A 20830-nucleotide genomic window follows, 5' to 3' on the forward strand; every position below is an offset into this window, starting at 1 on the left:
TTACACCGTACTCTTCAAGTAACTTCCGAAGTACGCAACTTGGTATTAATGCGTTCCTTCCAGGAGCGCGCGTATCGGCCACGCCGCTGCGTTTCCGCTTCCTGTCATTTCCTGTCACAGTGTCATCTCGAACAAACGACGAACGTTCCCGCGGTTCATTTTTCAGTGCATAACGTCGGACATTTCTGCGTGTTTTCCGGTGTAATTGGATGTAACCGTTGCAATCGTGATCTTCGGCACCCCTGTGGTGTCGGATAATCCTAAAGATTCGGCCTGATCTGAGGCGCAGTCTCCGTCAGTGATGTCCTGCCTGAGCCAGTTGGACTCGCAGATAGCAACCCTGCTCGCGGTGCCCCATGAGATTCTGCTCTTGCGACACCGAGTCTTCCGCGAATATGCCAAGATCGCGGTCGGGACGGAGTTTGTCCACACATTGCCTTCTTTTCTGATCGTGATGGCCGCGGTGGTCATCCTCTGGAGGCATCCTCCGTCTTCGACGAAGCTGCTGGACCTAGGCGTGACACTCATCTACAAAGGTTTTCAGGTACAGGGATTTCTTGGTTCCTATTCATTTCTGTGGTTTCTGTTCATTTTAAGGCTGCCTAACGCATGTTATTCATGCGTGTCATTTTTCAAGGTATCAGTCAGTTGGCTCATAATTAACGCGTTCTTATGGCTGTGGCTGATCCTGCAGCGGATACTCTACTGCAGCGTCTGGCATTATTGGAGTTACGTGAGTGAAGCTCGTTATTACTCTGCTTGTTACTGACAAAGGAACCGTTCTCGTAATACTCGGATTGTCGGCAGTTTGCTTTTATACAAGAGAAACTGCGTACCTCTTTATCAAAGTGGGAAGTCTTTCTAGAGTTCTTTTCAGAGGAAAGAATGTTACGATACTTTGCAGAAATTCAGGAACACTTACAGCTCGGTATCGCAAAATCAATATTGTTGGATAAATAGATATAGTAGATTTAAACTTTTGCAGTTAATGGCTTGAACGTATTCATTTAGGAAATAAAAAAATTTATATTTGTGTAAAAGAGAGAACAAACGTAATATTCCACAATCTGATTTCTATAAATATTTATAGATTTATAAATAACAAAGTATATAACTGTTTCCGAAATATTTCTATTTGATAATTATTCATGCTTAGTTTCACATAAAAACTATTTTTGGAATATCTAAAGAAATTTGCAACAATTGGTGCAGGACGTTGAATATCGTATTATGTCGTATCCCTGGTGGCAACGTGTTTGGTCCTCATACTATCCTGCGCGGGTACAACCACTAGTAATGTCAGCTGATTTCATCAGTTGGAGCATCGCGATGACTATCGCCATAATCACGTTGGGATGCGCAATTTCTGCGGATCGTGTGCAAGCATTTGTTAACGAAAGCCTTTTACCTAAACTTCGAAATGTGTTTGCGGTGGTGAAGTCTTGCACGAAGTGGGCACGAAATGGGTTGGTATCGTGGCTTGAACATCTCCCTTTCTTCTTTAGCCTTAAGTAATTTTGCTCGCTATAAACTTCGTTTCAATTTTTTTGGCCCTTATGGTGTGTTGTTATACATGTAAAATGATAAAAACAGTATTACGTATATAAAAGTAATGATGAAGCATGCTAATAAAACGTTCTCGATATAAGATCTTCACGCTTGCTCTCAGAACGCAAGGAGTAGTGAGTCTCAAGGAGGACTCGGCTACGAACGACGAAATTGGATCAGTTTGCGACGGTCGTTCAGAAATATTGACCGACGCGAATGGCGCGGCGCAAAGAGACGTACATCCGATCTCCTACGGAACCAATTGGGTGCCGCAGCCGAATTTCTCCATGTTCAAAGAAGCACAGCGAAACATGTCGATAAAGTCCTTCCACACGGTAACGGGCAATGTAAACGACCTAAACGTAAACGATTCAGATATCGGGCAGAATATAGAGAAACTTTTACAGATTACCTATGGTTTACCTTTATTTCTTAAATGTTTATCAGCGTACTTGAAATGCCGATTGTTGTTTTCAGGATCCAAATAAGTTAACGGTGAAACAATCTCGATATCGCGCGGCTGTCACACCGTGATACCGAGTAATTCCAGCGATCAATCGTACGGTTGTTGAAGAAACTTGTACGCAGTCGTTATCAAGCGCGACATTAAATAATCATCATAGAAACGCTATCGCGGGATAAAATTTCCACGATGGCGGCACCATCAATTTCATAGATAATTTAATTCGAACGAATGCCACGCGAAGCGGCTTTCGTTCATTTTTAAGGGGATTTTCCTGATTTTTGCATGCTTGAGAGTTTACAGAAAATTTTCTACAGATGTATTTTTTGCAATTTTATTCTGGAGATTACGCCAAACAATAAACGAGAGACCGTAGAATGAGTGCAATAGTTACGTAAGGACGTTGTGCGTAACACTACGTAGTAAGAGGGTCGCGTGGTGCAATCCAATAATCAATTACCTTACTAGAATATGTATATGTACATAAGGATTTTATAAATAAATATAAATTTCTAGCATTTCGAGTGTGACATAAGCTACTTCGCTCTTCTATGCGATATTTTATTTGTATGTATACTTTATGATACACTTTGACGTGTACCGTGTGCCACGTGCATAATCCGCTCAAAAGTTTCATCCGATTTTCCAAGTAACAGTTCCGTTTTACGAAATACAACTTATTTTATCATTAATCGTGAAGTAAAAAAAGAGGTAATATATTATTCTGAGTATCCGTCTTGAATATACAATTACTATGCCTTCTCTCTATTTTGCAAGCAATTTTAAATATTAAATTCTTATATTATGATTATATATAGCCAATTGTATTTGTTATATTCATGTAATATCTGTTCATATAAATAGCAATTATTCAACGTGTTAAATCACATCGCGCGCATTATCGATTTTATAAAAACGCGTGGGTATTACTGTAGAGCCCCTTGAAGACACTTCCACATAGAAGGGTAGTTAAACAGCAATAATTTCTCTGTTAACATTTTTACAGAAGTGCGCAAAAAGCAAGGGGTGTTACCCCGCCGACAAACTGTCCTTCTCAATCTCTGTGATTATTTATCGAGTAAAAGGTCCTGCCGCTTTGCTCCAGAACCCGGGACTCTGCCGCACATTGCTTCGCCGTTGTCGGGAAGGGGGAGGGATCGGTGGCACGGTGGAAGCGCATGCGTCCGAAAGGGGGTAACACTCCCCATCTTGAGCCGCAGTATTATTCTGTAACTACATCCCTTGTGGGGTAGGTCGCAGATATATTCGCGACGAGTACGACGCATGCCAAATAAACCACGTACGTTCCGAGAGTGCACTTCCCCTCGTCATTTGCCGTGTAAACCCGCGAGAATCGGCGCGAGTCGACCTCCAGGATCGATCCCGACTCGGGAAAGCCCTCCTCCGCGAGGAATCACCAGGAAGAGAGGCATCCGATCCCGACGCGGATTCGGGCGTGAACGTGCCTACGCCGCATAACCACCGATATCCCGTTTCCTGCGAACGATGTAACTGCTAGACGCAGCATCCAGATCCAGATCCAGATCCAGTGACTATCACAAGACAGGAAAACGACGAGTACTACATCGGAATTCTGTGCACGTTCTCCCGGTAAGAAGACTTTCGTTTATTAAAATCAGTCTGAGACAGAATTTTGTTACTATGGTGAGCGACTGTGACCATTTTGTTATCACGTTTTGCTGCCTCCGTGATTCTAATTTCTCTGTCTAAGGCCAAAATAAATTTTATGCGATGAGGAAAATGGGAGAAAAAGATTCTTCACCGGGTAAAACGCAAATTGTACGTCTAGCTACTTCTGGAAGATATGATCACGCTGAAATTTCTTAAAGATTGCATGAGGCACCGTATGTTGCTTCCGCGCGTGAATGAACGGTGAGAAATTTCGTTTGGCACGCGGTAATAAAAACATGCATTGTGTAATAAATAATATATTCGTGCACGACCTACGCTATTCGTTTAACGGTCATGTATTTCCGTCGCGCAATCAAGCGCATGATGCAAGAGCGTCGTCGTCCTTCCGCGTAATTTCCATTTAGGTAATTACAGCAGTACGGTAATGGCGATATATGTTTGACGATAATAATTTAGACACTTTGATGTTGATAATTATTAAAATAATGTCTATAATTATTTATTCGCTTATGGAAACTATTGCATCATTAATGTCAAAAATGCCGCATCACACTGAATCCATCATATTATTTCTCTCTTGCTCTTTTCAGTTTGCATCTGAATTATTATAAACTAAAATTCTAATGAAACATTATTAATTTGTGAGATAAATAAATTTAACAATTTCTTCTTCTTCTTCTTAATAAAACAATGCGACAATTTCGTTTATTCTTCACAGACATATGTACTCCAGAATTTACCCCCTGCGTTCTGGCGCCCCCAATTTTCTATAATTTTCTTATTTTGCTTGCACGTTTTTATCTTCCCCAATGCATCCCTTTCCGATTTGACGTATTCAAATTTCCAATTGATCCTGGTTACAATCACATTCTGATGCAATTGCAATCCGATCGGGACATCAACAGCGGGGATTGGCGTCGCGACGCGTCGCGTCGCCTCCGAACTTTACTACGCGGCTTTACAGCCCACGTGTATACGTAGACGTGATGTAAACTTGATATTGATTTTGCGTTCAGCATCCGTGCGAAACGCGCGCGCGCGCACACACACACACGTACATGTACTTGCACGCACACGCGTACACGTGTATACACTATTTGGCACGTGCACCCTCTTCATCCATGGTCCCGAATTGGTCCGGCTACAATGAGGGAAGAAGCAGAATGACAGAAAGAGAAAGAAAGAGAGAAACTTCTCCGATAAGGAGGGGGGTTTTCAATGAGCGAACACGCGATCCGATGTAGGTATAATACATACACGTATACGGTAAGCATAATACATCCGAGTGGTGCACGTGATTTGTCGGATAAAAAAACCGTTTGCATAGACCACCAGCCCGTTCTGATCAATGAACACCGAAATGAGGGTCTAGAAACGTTTAAGATCCAGTGGCCTTGGATACATCGAATTGAGTTAATTATAAATATGCTTTTTTAAATCATTTTATTTACGCCTAGAGAAGAAAATTTATTAAAGATATTAATTAAAACTAATTAAATTCAGCTGTGTTAATTACTGGTGCAGTCAGCCTCGGGAGATATCCAGCGTTACGGATGGAAATGCTAATTATATTTTTCGAGTAATTCCAAGTGAACTTTGAAATTTAACTGAAAAGTTAATCGCAAAAACGTCTCGCATTAAATACAAAAAGCAATAAATGATTAATTTTTTGCAAAAAATCTTTTAAAAATTTCGAATTTTTAAGGAGTCCTCTTTACATAAAACAAAAATTAATCAACGTAGAAAATAAGTTAACGCAGAATATAACTTTAAAAAGTATTTCTCTGACGTAAAAAAACAAACGCAAAAATATCGTTATTTTCAAAAGTTTTCACGATAAATATCAACTGCAATTCTGAAAATTAGCAAATTTGATATAATTGTGAGATGCGTTATTGAAACTTAATACATTTCCGATCCCATAATGGTGTTGATGTATGTTTTTAGATACTATAGTATACGATTACGTCATTTAATATTATATTATTCGGAAAGTCAACGGAATTGATGATACCTCATCTATACAATATACATTGAAAAATTAACGGGATAGATAAAACCGAGTCCAAGTTTCCAGTTATTGGAAAAGCAATCCGCGAACGACAGTCGTAATTGCCCGGCTTGCAATTGCGTACTAGACCTTATCAGAACGTGGGCGGAAATATTTATCATGAGGACGCATCATGTTTTTCAACGAGCGCAATAAAGATGATAAAAAGAATTCCAGCAGCAACGGAAAGTTCAAACAATTCTGTACTGATAATTAATCTTCAATCATAAAGAAAAATAACATTCAATTTCACGAGAAGAACACTTTCAACTGTTCAATTCTAATCTGATACAATCCTTCCTCGCAAGTTTGTCACTATAAAACGAATTCACTGCAAATCTAAAAATGATATTTTCACACACTCTTAAAGTGTACTTTAGTATTATTAATACTAATAAAATATATGTGTTTAATATGACACAAATAAACGTGTTGTTCTCAAAATACACAGGTAAAACACGTTACATAACACACTTAGGTTTGCAGCGTATAGCGATCGCTCGGTCATCCTCTGTACAAAATATTGCGTGTGTCTTTTCTGCAGGATGGTGCCTTAACTGCGTAGTAGGATGGAACGATTTTATAATAATCGATCGCACGAAGGTCGTGTACGCTTCGGCCTACCAATTACGCCTTGAGAATTGATTCGCTTCTTTCGACTTTCGTACCCGACATACGACCAACTTTCGATACATGTGTTTCAGGCACGATGGCGGAGAAGATGTATTACTGGGGCGAGGAGAGGGATCAGGTCGATCCCGATCAAACCTTCATAGAATTCAAAGCCAAGGCGGATAAAAGACGCGAACAGACTCGCGCTGTGCCGAAGATGACGGTTTCTTCGCCGCAGGGTAAAATGACTGAACTCAGTAATAGGGTGGAAGACGCCGAGCGCGGCGGTTGGGACAATAAACTCGACTTCCTGTTTTCCTGCATAAGCGTATCCGTCGGACTAGGCAACGTCTGGCGGTTCCCCTACCTCTGCTACAAAAATGGCGGCGGTAAATTGACAAAATTAAACTTTAAATTATTTAAGAGCATATAAAAAATGTTTGAATTATTAATTTTGAATTATTTTATGTATTTATTATATTTGTTTAAATATGTAATATATAATGTGTAAATGTGTATTATAAATGTATAAAATGTTAAAAGTATAATTGTAATTTATTATACAGGGTGTCCCGGGTTTTAACCGACAAACTGTGGGAGCATATTCTACTAGTGGAAATAAGAAAAAATTCTTATATCGAGTTTGCTTAGAAATGCTTTATTACAAAGTTATAAACCAATATTGAAAAGAAATATGAGATAAGTAACAACGGATTTTTTCACAAAAATAAAAATTATCTACGCAATGATTTAGTGACGCATTTCAAAATGTTGTTCTTGCACATCGATACAAGCTAGACATCGACGTAGTACAGAATTTGTTACAGTACGACATTCCTGAAAATTTTGTTGCATCTCAGTAACTGAATTAGTAATTCGTTGCTTTAAATCTATCTGGTACTCTCCTGTTAGGAAATCTACGTTGATACTCTCGTACGGCAGCTCGTGCATTTCCGTCACAGAATCCGTACACAAAATGAATATCAGTGTATTCCTCATTTGAAAACACTTTTGGCATTCTGATAGTAATTGCTAGTTGACACGACGATTGAAATCTAACAGCTACTGTTGTGAAAGTAACAATCATACTGAATCGTTTCAACATAGTGAACATGAATACATGTGAATACACATAACATAAACATCTTCGACCTTCCAAATTCTACACTATGTTCCGTTGTTACTTATCTGATATTTCTTTTCAATATTGGTTTATAACTTTGTAATAAAGCATTTCTAAGCAAACTCGATATAAGAATTTTTTCTTATTTCCACTAGTAGAATATGCTCCCGCAGTTTGTCGGTTAAAACCCGGGACACCCTGTATATGTATTATATATTACAAATTTCTACTTGGTTTTATTGTCATGCAGTTAAGAATGAGAAATATTATATTTATTCTGTAGTAGCAGCCCGTAAATGTGATTTTTATTACCGAGAATGTTTGAGTCATTTCAATATAAAGCTCTTAAAACATTTCGTTTTAAAGAGATTTTTGTAAAAGCTTCAAGTTTGCCATTATATAATAAGTCGAGGACGCAGACAGACCGTCGGATTTCTTTAGTGGCGTCTGACGTACATAACTGTCTCCCCAATTTATAAAGTCACGCAATTCTTAACATATGACTGCGCTAAAATTTAACGAGCGTAATTTCCTCAAGCTTAATTACTGTCTCGCTGTTAATTAAGTTTTTTCTTCAGATATATAGAAAGCGTATCCTTAAATAAGGAAAGAGAGTGAGGAGAATATTATTCATTTTTAAATTAGGAAAAAGAAATGAATGATTAGATTATTTGTATTTTTATAATTGAATGATTATCTTTTCTAGTTATCTCGGAATTCTGTTGCAGGTGCATTCCTGATCACTTACGGTATCGCGATGGTGTTTTGCGGAATTCCTATATTTTTTCAAGAAGTTGCTATTGGACAATATCTCGGAGCTGGCGGAATGTCACTAGTAGGACAATTATGTCCTCTTTTGCAAGGTAAAAAGTATTTTTTGATATCATTAAGGTGATCCTGGAGTGACCAGGGAATTTCTTCGCGATGGTGCTGCCATTTGCACAATAAAATGCTTTTTATAAAAATTTCGCAATTTGTACGCACAAAATCGCAGTTTCGCAGGGTGGGGACACAATTAAGGAATATGAGGATGCTTGTCGAAGTGACTTTAGAAGCGTAATAAAATCACTTCGACAAGCATCCTCATATTCCTTAATTGTGTCCCCACCTTGCGAAACTGCGATTTTGTGCGTACAAATTGCTATAAATTTTTATATTATGCATTTTAATTGTCATTTTTGAGCAAATGGCAACACTGTTTCACTAGTCACTCCAGGATCACCTTAAATCAGAAATACAGCGCAAATACATATGATGAGATATGCATTTGATTTATAAATAATTAATTTATAATCACTTTGTGATTTGAGAATAAATTGATTGTATAACAATTATTTTGTTAATTATATAGAATTTTTATTAATTGTATAATTATCGCGTTTTAGGTGTGGGATATGCTACGATGACTATCGTATTCTTCCTCGATGTATATTATTGCATAATTATTGCTTGGACACTTTTCTACCTCATAAGCACGTTCGTGACTTTGCCTCAAGTACCTTGGAAAGGATGTGGTAAGCATAATTATTTTAATTATTACAACTGTTATAATTGAATCATTAAATTCTTTAAAATTATAACTACTAAAATGTTACATAGTTACATCATAGTTACAGCCATTGACAAAATTATTTCGTTATTTTCTTTTTCAGAAAATGTTTGGAATACATATGATTGCTTTGATGCCCAAGGAAACAAAAGTGTGCATGGAAGAATAAATTGTTCGAATTCTGCCGAAAACAATACTTGCCATCATACCACACCCGTGGAAGAATATTGGGAGTAAGTAAAAAGAAAGAACAAAGAAAATGCTGATTAGAGCTAATTTCAAACTTGTTTTAACCAAGTATATTTCTTTTAAAAAGCTCTTTATGCACACAACCTTTGAGTTTAATAAAACAGTATACATATCTATATTGCCGTATGCAGCACCTGTGATGTAAGTTAAAAAGTATCAAGGGATTCACGCGATATAAGAAAACGCATAAGGAAATGCGACATTGATTTTTCTAAATCAGGTCAAAACGAGAGAGAGTTCTCTCGTGTATAAATGCATTTACGTAACGTATAATATCGATGATAGTAATTTGCCTGGGGGAAATATCTAGATGCGCAAATTTGCAATTCATCAGTCTAATATAAACTTATCTGATCAGACTTCGCGAGGAAGACAAAAGGAGAAAGCCGAGTAAAGTAAACCGGTCGTCGCTATGATAATATTCACTTAAATTATATTAATGTATTATTACAATAATAACATTAAATAATAAATCAAAATTGTCTTTAACTATTTACTGAAGAGAAGCCGATAGGATTGCTCCGAATCAATTCGAAAGAGAAATGTTTATCTAAATAATTCATCTATAATAATATATTGTTTTAAATTGAGTAAACGAAATATATACACGCCAAAACAACTACATTTTCGGTTCTGTTTACTCTTACAATTTTAGTTGACAAAAACATTATATTCTTTAATTAATAAAATTAAATATAAATAATATACAATATTAATTATAATTTTGATTGTCAGAATAGGACACCTTTAATTAGTAAAATTAAATTATATTAAAATTAAATTATATATAACATATATCAAGTACGAATTGATCTGAATGTTTCAGGCAACGTGTCCTCGGCATCACGTCTGGCATCGAGACGATCGGCAACATCCAATTGGAGCTGCTAGCCTGCCTGATCATCGGCTGGCTGCTCGTTTACTTTATCATCCGGCGCGGTCTCCATCAGAGCGGTAAGATCATCTGGTTTTCAGCATTGTTCCCGTACGTGGTGCTTTTCATTCTTTTGGGAAGAGCGGTGACGTTGGAGGGCTCCTACGACGGTTTGCTTTACTACGTGACACCGCGTTGGAACGAGCTGCTCAGTCCTGGACCGTGGATAGACGGCGCTACCCAGATCTTCTTCGCGTACAGCATCGGTACTGGTGCCTTGCCTGCCCTTGGCTCGTACAACAAGTTCCACCACAATTGCTACAGGTAAGCAACGCGAGCCCTCTGGTTCCCTTTCTTCCGCAGTGATGGCGATTACCGACAAGATGCTCTGCTGCTACAGCATTAAATTTTTAATAATGGATTTTTTCATCAAGAGAGAACGTCGAGACTCGAGGCAAATAGACGAATAAAGATGTGTCTCCTACAATAATGGAGATTAGTTAATTTTTTTCACTGCTGCAGTTGTGCCGGCTTCGCAGCGCCAAGCGATTCGATTAATTTGATGTGTACGCTATGTATGTACACGTTTAGCGATTTTCCGATTTTTGCTGATCTTATTCCTAAATGATTCGAGAGAATTGTAATTATGACTTTTTGTAACGCTCTTTCACTCTATGTTATTCTTTAATCACGACGCGCGCTGCTCGCTTCTGGAGTCTTTCAAAAAGGGAGTTTTGTCTTGCAGAGACGCAATAATCACTTGCGTAGTCAACACCCTGACTTGTCTTCTGGCCGGTTGCGTAACCTTTTCGATACTGGGTCACATCGCCCAGGAACAGCAAACGCAGGTGTCCGAGGTCGTCAAGAGCGGACCTGGTCTCGTGTTCCTCACGTATCCCGAGGTCGTTCTCAAGCTACCGGGTGCTTCGTTGTGGGCCATTATATTCTTCATTATGCTGCTCGTAAGAAATTGTTATTCCGACGACGGAATCGGCCACGGCCGTCTATGTTTGTTAACGTGCATCGCTATAAAAGGATTTGGACACGTTGCCGCCCTCGGCGGGATGCTTCTTTCGATGCGTCACAATTTAACGTCGAACTGCTTTGCTCTTCTACTAAAAAAAATTATAGAATGTTTGTAGAAAGCCATATAAAAATTCTTTTCCAAGATAAATTATTAGATTGCATTAGTTAACCATTGCAACATATGTACATAATGTCACTGTAATAAAACATTTTTAAAGATACTTATATCTTGCTTTTTATAGACATTCCACAATTTAATGAAACAATTAATTCACGCAATTAAACTTGTTTAATTCTCAGAACATTAAAAATTAGCGTTTTTATCCGTAACATGGAAACATTAGAATCCCTCGGATTCTTTGCATGAACATAGCGAGATTATATACGAATAAATTTTGTCTTCACGCAGATACTCGGCATTGATAGCGAATTTTGCATCGTGGAATCCTTTATAACGGGTATGGTCGACTATTGGCCAGATGTACTTCGTCCTCATAGGAACAAGTTCACTATTGCCATTTGCCTAATAATGTTCGCCCTGGGAATTCCGATGGTCACAAACGTTAGTATTTATAATTAATCGATATTTTTGGAGAAAATGTTTTAAATTGTTAAGCGATAAAAAATTTATTGATGAAAGAAGAATAATGTTGTTACGTTTGTTCAGGGTGGAATTTACATTTTCCAACTGATGGATTTCTATTCTGCGAGCGGAATGTCGATCCTGTGGGTATGCTTCTTCCAGACCATCGCGATATCTTGGATTTTCGGAGCAAAAAAGTTCTGCGATTGCGTGCATCAAATGATGGGAATTCGATTGAATGGTTTCTGGTACATATGTTGGGTTGTACTCGCGCCAGTGATCATGCTCGTAAGTGCGCCTATGTATGCTCATATGTTAATTACATTACATCGCTCTCAAAGAGAATTAATTAATTATGAATACATATTAATTCTCAGTGAGTCTATCGAGCAAATTAAGACAATTAATAGAACAATACAAAACGTATTCTTGTGCATAGGAAATAGTTTCTCAGAAACATTTTTATATTTCAGTTCATCTTTGTATTTCAAATCGTGCAATACAAGTCGCTCAAGTACGGCAGTAACTACGAGTATCCAACGTGGGCAGAAATAGTTGGAGTATGTTTGAGTCTCTCGTCTATGATATGGATACCAGCCTATGCACTGTACTACGTAATTGTTACACCAGGATCGATCAAGGAAGTAAGTCACGCACGTTTGCATAAATTGCACGCATATCAAGAAATTAATTCCAAATTATTATTGTAATTATTCCAAGTTATGATAATATCTTAATTGTTTTATTTTAGTTGCAGATCTGACGTGATATTATTCCTTCTTTTTCAGAATATTCTAAAGGGTCTGCAGCCGAATATAAAATCGCACGCAAAGTTACCGAAAGGCGAAAAGTCAGCCGTGATACCCATGTCAGAGAGCAGCGCGGGCTTAATCACGAAGAATAACAGCTTCCTGAGTCAAACATGATTAGTGCTAGTGATCACTTTTATCTCGTGTTAGGTTACATTTATCTTAAAAGTAATATTTATAGTAAGGTAAAATACGAGTCCAGCACGATTGGACGTTTAGTAGTAATTTGTGTCAAAATGGACGCGTGTCAAATCAATCAGTTTCATGCATATGCTCAGTTATGCAGCAATCATCATATTATTATTTATTTAAAGATAAGTCATATAGAGTATTATATTTATTTAATATTTCTGGGAACGCTGTATCAAATATTCTTCTTAATTCCTTAATGGCTGGTTGATCATGGCATATCAATTTTTATCTAAAAAGGAAAAGAAAATTTTTGAAACACTTTTTCTAAACGAATTAATTTACTAGGATATTGATACTTATTTAATAGGATATTGACACTTTCAAAATAGATTTTCTTGTCATATATTTTATAACACTTTCTAAAAATATGAAACAAGTTTAAAAACGCGGAAAATATATGACGGGGATCACGTTTGCAACTCAATTACAAAAGTTCGGCGTTAATATGTAATTAGCCGCACCAGCTGTTAAAGTGTTAAGAGAATTCCAGCTGACGAGAGACAATTATTTGGCGATCGCAATTAAACGATACGTCTGTGTTGACCAAGCTGATAAGGTATTCAGTAAAGGGTATAATAAGTATTGGAAGCGGAGCGTAAAAAGGAGTACTTAGGAGTAATAATAGTATACCGCGCTAGTATTCAGATATCTATTTATGGGGACGATTTAAAAGAAGTATATTTTTATATCGCGATCATATCGCGATAATTGTATGAATTTGTAATGGAGAAATTGTTTGGTTGATGATTCGACTGGTTTCAAAGGGACTTTCGTGTTGAAGGATGGCGTGCGAGGACTTAAAGTGAACTTTGCGTTTTGATGTGATGGCTTATGTCCGCTCAAAGTGGTGCACTCGCGAGTGCTCACGTAGTTAAAGACTCTTCTTGGCGAGTGCACTGAGGGATTTGCTGAAATCCTATAAATAAATAAAATAGAATGAAATAAAATAGAAGCATAGTGCATAGAGTAAGTGCGGATACTGGCAGTTATATACTAAAATATATTCAATATGCTGAAGTACAAGTAATAAGAGGTAAAAGTGTAATGCTTTTGCTGTTCGTACAAATTTTGAGATCGTTTAGTGCGTTCGCCGAGAGAAGAGACGTCTTCGATTCCAACCAGTCGCAATAATCAACTAGACAATGGCAAGATACAGAATATTTCTATCACAGAGTTTTAGCAGTTAGTGTACTGCATCCACATAACTTCGACAGCACAAATTTTTCAAGATTTTTTTACGTTTCACATTTATAAAACGTACATTATGATGCAATTATAATGACGCGTTTGTACAATGTGATGTAGGATTACGAAGCGATACCTTTGGCTATTTATTTATTCAAAATTTCATTTTTTGACGTGTATAATGCCGGTAACAGAATCTTTCAATTTCTCATACCAATTGTTACTTTTTAAAACGTACAGAAAATGCAAAAAGATTATCAATGCTTGCAATTAACGTAACGGATGAGTATTCAGTGTCTGAGACACGTTCAACAGTATTTTATAATGTTGAAGTTAAATTTAGAAGAGAGAAAGATATGTTATATATATATATTATATATAATATATATAAAATTATTCGCGAGAGAAATTGAGATTTTTATTCGATAGATAAAATGTTATCCTATTTAATCTTCGAAAGATTCCAAAACAGAGCTTTAAGTCGGTTAATCAGTTAAAATGCCAAAATATTCTTTACATAAATTTGTAACAATCCGTAAAATGTAAAATTAATTTTTCTTTTATTAGTAATGCCATGATTAATGTTTCTTATCATTTTTTTCGAGACTTTCGTTCAAGATACTCCACATTTGCTCGAGATAAAAGCAATAACGATAAACGCGAAACGAAGCGAGCACTTTTTTTCGAACCGGCCTAAAATTCGTTGAGGATATTTTCTCTTATTTAGTCCGTAGAGTACTCGTGATCGCGGGCACTATTCGTCGAAGTGTTGCAATTGTTGACATTGTACAGTGCTAAGAAACGGCTGATAGCTTAACGCGATATTCGTTTCTATTTTAATACCGTATATTGTTGCGACGCAAAGTACTTCCAATAGTAAGCTAAGAATCGCGAACGATACTATAAGCCAGTTGGGTCCGCGTTGAACAACACATGCATTCGAAAGCAGCACGATTAATTTGCGACTTCATTCAGTGGTTGACACATCGGCACCTACGATGTGCATTTTGAGATAAGATGTCTAATTGCACATTAAGACCGAGGCGTTCGTATAATACGGTCACAAGTATCGATCCTTTAATTACGTAATCAACGAATTATCTGATGACACGCGAACATGTAAGAAATTCCTTCGCAACTATCATGAGAATAGAAACAACACTGCGACCGTACGTGTAACATCGCAAACATTTGTTCAGCGCATGATTATAGCGTAATAGCGTAATTTCCACGTAACTGTGTATCTCAGTAAGTGTATTCGATGTAACGTACACAGGCACAGGCCAGAAGTGTGAGTACGAATTTCCGCGATTATTTGCACGACGGTATCTGTATATTTAATAATTGGATTACATATTGCCGAATGGATTTGTCGAGATCGCGCGGACAGTTCGATAACGGCTCTACGAATTGATGTTCGCAGCTAGAGAGATTCGTACAAAGAATTCAATGTTACGCGAATTATATTTCTATATATGTATATATGTATATGCATATACACATATATTGTATATATGTATGTATATATACATGCATTACGTACATGTTTTGTACGATCTATAATGACGTATGATCGTAAAAAAATCAAAAGATTTGAGCCCAAGCAGTATTGTTTTTGTAAACGGAAATTAAATTACGATTATGAAGAAGAGAATCCGCTTTCTTTTCATTGCTACAAAATTTCTACATTTTTGATTATTTTCGGTTGTTTGGATCTTTAATTCTATATTATGCAGATGGCTGTTCGTATCGTTTTGCATTTACTCGTCTGTCGCAAAGAAAAATTATTTCCAAAAGATTAGTATGCATTCGTTCACTCCCAAGTATTTCTCGGAGTATATATACATGATTTTAAATTTCTGTTAACTTCAGCGGAGAACATGAAATTTCGCTCAACATAAAGAATTTATTTAGATGTTTAGATATAGATTTATTCATATTTTAGAATATAAAATACTTCGATATACTTTATCATGCGTGAAAAATAATTAATTGTATTTTTAGGTTTCTCTTATACCAACGTAATACGCTTTTCTATATTAACGATATAATCTATACATATAAAATCCCTATTCTGTCTGTCGGTGAATTGATCGGGTACTTCCCGACATGCTAGAAACACCAAATTTCGCATGGTGATAGGGGTTCACCCCCAGGTAATGGGAAAATTCTTGAAATCTTTAATTTCGATCCAGGGACTTCAATCTGACTAACAAAAAATATTCACTAACAGCCACCTTAACGCCTGGCATAGACAGGCTTTTTCCTTGTATTATATAATTCTCTACCTGAATTGATTTCAGGACTTTTTAATGTTCTTCATCCGACAAATTCTTTTGATAATATATTTTTCTATTATACTTTTTGCGTGGTTTATCAACGACATTATGCGTTTACAGCACTTTGTATCTTGAGAGCTACAAACGTTTCTATGTTTCACGAATTATGGGAAACGAATAACAGAGTGAAACGGTGTGTACGAAATTTTTCACGGCACTTTCAGGCAAGCAGACAACGTAATCTGAGTCGCAATGTTATACTATATGCTCCAGCGCAGAAATTCGTTTAAAACGAATTTTTCCGTTTCACTTATTTTTACAAGCGCGACATGCGTTATAAACGATGCATTATTCACGAACGTGTAAAATGGCTTGATCCATTGAATGTTTCACATATGTACGGCATTATGTATGCGTTTCCGGCTAAGCTGTAACAATATATGTACTTGAATAAATATTAATGCCTATCATGTACATATCATGATATATTGTAACAATTCCTAATTTTCATGCGCATTAATATATTATGGTACTTTTCGGAGTATATACACAATTATTTCTGCTTACTTATTGTTTGCCTAGATAACAGTCGTCTATTGTTTAATCACTATTTCAGACTGTAACAAATGGCGAACTGCGCATACTGGAACCATTTATTGATAATTATCATAATCATCATTTACGCCAATATTTCGATTATAGAATTTCATGTAATTCCGCATAACGATTAATGGACGCGGACGTAACAAGCCAGTACACAATAATGGCTGTCCATCATAATGAAAATTCGATGATGCTAATGTTCCTGTAATATTCCGCTCCGACCAACTGGTTAATATCGCTGACTAACACAACGTAACGTCAGAAAATAATTACGCCAGAATGAATACGACTTCCGGTGAGAGATAAGAATCGATCTAATTTCCGGTCCTGGTATCGCAACATGCCCATGTAAGGAGCAGGTCGTTCAACAAACCGAATGCAGTCAGAAATCAATTGTCTCTGCTCAACGTCTGGTCAAGAGACTCGGAAAATATATTTTGTTAAAAAATCCTCGCGTGGAGATCATTATCGGTAAAAAAAAGATGGACTTTGTGATTGATGATTCGCGGAATCGCGGTTAATACACGTGTTAATGCGCACCTTGCGCTACAGATTTCAGATATGGGCTGTCACTCATTTTAGCACGATGGATTTAGCGAATGACGGAAATGCGAATCGCGTTTTCCTTCTGCAGCAACAACAAGCGACGAACTCGTCATATTTTGCGAGTCTTTTCTTCTCTCCTTTTCTCTCCTTCTCTTTTCCTGTTCTCTCGGCATGTCAGCCTCGGCTTTTCCTCGTCAGGCGAAACGATGCGTCGTTTCGCGACGACGTATAGTTTTACGACGGCTAAAGATGACGAAGCAGCGTGGCGAAGTGACGGAAGGACCACTGTGTCGCGTCGTCTGCCACCGTTAAACCAGATCGTTACGCGACCTTTTATTTTGTGATGGCAGCGACCATTATTACGGTACTGGTGCATCTTTCCTTCCCATATCATCGCGTGGGAGACCTTCTCTTACATTAGATACGCAATGCTGTTAGCGCTTCCTCAGGCTCACAAAACTCTCCTTAATCACGCGAGCTGCGACAGAACGTAAAAAACGCAAAGAGCGAGTTTCAAAGCCAGGTATGTATCTTTCATTCCTTTTCAAATCATTCCAACTTGAAAGAACGATTTCGCGCGTTATTCAAGTTAAATGACTCATGCAGTAATTAAGAAGAAAAGGAATAGGAGGAAGAGAGACCGCAGAAATTAATTCAATCGTACCTCGTTCGTTAACGTAAGATGGCGGTCGCTGTTAATAAACATTCATCTGCATATTTGATGAGACGTCGCGTGTTGCATTTGTTGATCACTCCTCTTGCGAACGATCGGATGAACCATTAGGATAAACGTGAACGTTTCCCCTTTCACGTAACACGCGGAACGAATTAAATCGATGATGCATCACTAGCGTTTTTTTTATCAGCATCATTACTGCACGCGCAAAACCTTTGGCCTGGTGAATCGGGAGAGCGAACGAGCTCTAAATCAATGTCAAGCTCTCTCATCTATTTAGCATAATCCTAGAGTTTAATTCGTTAAATCTCCTCATTTGTCGCGTAAAGTGAGTTTTTAATTAAATCTTCAAAGTTCCTGCTAAAATCTAGATTCGTGAGGAAACTTGAAAATGAGACAAGTATATATCTTGATATACGTACAGTGCTTTATTCATGGCTCATTGTTAATGAAGGAGAGAATATTAATCAGAGCAGGCAAGGATATATACATGAGGTCATCTTAATGAGCAGTCCGTTGCAAATAACATTAAATGTCCCTCATTAACCGCACTTGCTTTCTCCGTGTGATTTATATGGTGCATACTTAAACATTTAACTTAAAAAGTAGAACAACGTCTTAAGGAGAGGCGCGCGTGTGGTCCAAAATGTCAAGTGCCTCTCTTTGAATCTATCTTCAAGTAGCGATTGTTCTTCATAACTGCGAAAAAGGGTAAAAAAGCAAGGACGAAAGGAAAAGAGAAAGTGCAAGCCATTAGTTCGCTGCGACGTAAATTATAATATCCGCTTTATGCAAATTACGTTAAGTAATTACGCTCTTGACCGGTAATGACCGTGTATGCATGCCTGATAAATTCTAGCATTTCCAACTAAATCTAGCGTGCACAACTCGTAAATGACATTTCAATGAAATCACAATGAGATTACATTATTTTTCAATACTTCTTCCGTTTAAATTCGATTAATTTCGTTACAATTTAGGAATAGTTGATTTTTGGCTCGTCGTAAAGATTCAAAAATGAAACTTTTTCAGTTTCAGGATATTGCACGAGATTGCATTAGTATATTTTTATCGAAGGATTTTCTCTCAAAAAAGATTGGGAGTATGCTGCATAAATGATATGTTTTAGCTATTTTCGTGTGTTCGACATGCTCCATATTTTTCGTGCTCTATATAGGTATATCTGTCGTAACTTAAACCTTCGAAATCTCGTTAAGTTTAGCTAAACGAAGACTAAAACAAAATACACTTGTGGACTGAATTATTGTATATTAAAATATTTGCGTTGCGAAAGAAGGGTATACATGGTTGCGTTGACAGAAGGGCATTCTGCCATCGATTTTTTACTTTTGCTTTACATGTCGCGCTAATCAGGTCTTAGTGTTTACCGTACTGGTGCAATGATACCAGCAATGCATTCGCCGTCGATCCCTGCGCTCACGAATAAGTAAACTACTCTTGCTAATCAGGTTTTGCACGGATTCCGCTTTTGCGAACGAGAACGAGGTTGCGCTGTCCTCGGCAATTTCTCCTTTCAAGTGAGAAGGGTTCCTAATTGCATCCATCCCACATCGCGATTCGTTGCGTTTGCTAATTACGTTGGAAAAGGATTATAAAATATTTGCTTTAAAATGAAAAATAATTTCATAAATAATTAGTTTGTAAGATAGATTATTGTTTGCACTTATTTTATAATTAAATGTGCTTTAGTGTAATAATATAGTACGGCAAGATTCTTGCTATTACTGTGATCGTTATCTATCCAGGAAGTGTTGAACAGTTAATCTCTAACATGAGAAGTAGTGAAGGAAGACCCTATAAATTATTATCTACCTTATGAGAGTGATTCATCAACCATTGTCCACATTAAATCATGGAAAAGCTAGGAACGTCGGAAACGCAGAGTTGAAGGAGAATCAAGCGGTACGTGGCAGCAAGAATCAATGATTCAACTACCCGTGTAAAAACGTCTCTCAGATTGCTCGTTAGAACTTCGTCTCGTCATATCGCTGCTTCAACAACGTACGTATATTATCGCGATTAATTATTTCATAAATAATTATAAATGAAACGTATATGAAATATAGCTTCGGCCAAAAGCAAAAGAAGATACGAAGCCAAATTACGAAGAAAAAAAAATATAAATACCTAAAGAAGAGAAAATATTTTAATTCTAATATTCATATGCTTTAAACGTTGGCAGTGGATTAAATAATCCGACCTTTTGGAGGGATAGTAGGAAGATAGTTGCGATATGGCTACCTAATTCGGACAGACTTTGCGTAACATAGTTGTATCAAGCAATTAATGACACTTGCGAGATACACAGGCGAGCATCACATTGAGGCATGTATCTCGCTGGTTTCGGATGACTCACTCATTGAACACGAGCCGCGCATTCTCACGACGATACTGGGAGTAAAACGCGTGGCTTAAGAACCTTTGGCAACGTGACGCTACTTTAGGGAGCGAGCCCGCAGGCGTCGCCATGACGACACACCCTTTATATGTACGCACTTCTGTTTCAAATAGTGTACCCTGCGACGAACGAAAAAGGTATTTAAGCTCTTTATCCCAAGAAAATATTAAGGTGTTCACAATAGAAAGGTCCCTGCAGTAGGAAAGATTTTAACTTTTAAACGCGGGCTTTTTACGCGGGCGTCAAATACCCCTTGCACCCTTGCAATATGTCTACAGACAATAAAAAAATGTAATGAAAGTACACTTATTTTTGCTACGTTTTTCTTGATGAAAAGCTTCGCCGTCATTACGAAGATTCCACATCAAAGAACGCGAGAGAAAACAAGATC

At 37.4% G+C, this 20830-nt stretch overlaps 1 protein-coding gene and 1 pseudogene across 2 annotated transcripts; both read left to right on the forward strand.

The window, feature by feature from the left end:
• The first annotated feature begins 218 nt into the window (after nucleotides 1-218).
• On the forward strand, nucleotides 219-5938 carry LOC105278751 (annotated as a pseudogene).
• LOC105278925 (sodium- and chloride-dependent GABA transporter 1) lies at nucleotides 3298-16669 on the forward strand. Of its 2 annotated transcripts, XM_026968839.1 has the most exons (11): nucleotides 3298-3622; nucleotides 6419-6715; nucleotides 8178-8312; nucleotides 8835-8963; nucleotides 9102-9231; nucleotides 10074-10445; nucleotides 10867-11083; nucleotides 11557-11709; nucleotides 11815-12018; nucleotides 12204-12374; nucleotides 12519-12656. In XM_026968839.1, exons 2-11 carry the CDS (start codon nucleotides 6424-6426, stop codon nucleotides 12654-12656), a joined length of 1941 nt encoding a protein of 646 aa, XP_026824640.1. In that variant the 5' UTR covers nucleotides 3298-3622; nucleotides 6419-6423. The 2 variants fall into 2 exon arrangements, with proteins under 2 accessions (XP_026824640.1, XP_026824641.1); XM_026968840.1 differs by lacking the exon at nucleotides 3298-3622 and having other exon boundaries at nucleotides 6424-6715; nucleotides 12519-16669.
• Nucleotides 16670-20830: the final 4161 nt, after the last annotated feature.

The sequence above is a fragment of the Ooceraea biroi genome, chromosome 4 (assembly GCF_003672135.1).
Source record: "Ooceraea biroi isolate clonal line C1 chromosome 4, Obir_v5.4, whole genome shotgun sequence".
NCBI classification, from domain to species: Eukaryota; Metazoa; Arthropoda; class Insecta; order Hymenoptera; family Formicidae; genus Ooceraea; species Ooceraea biroi.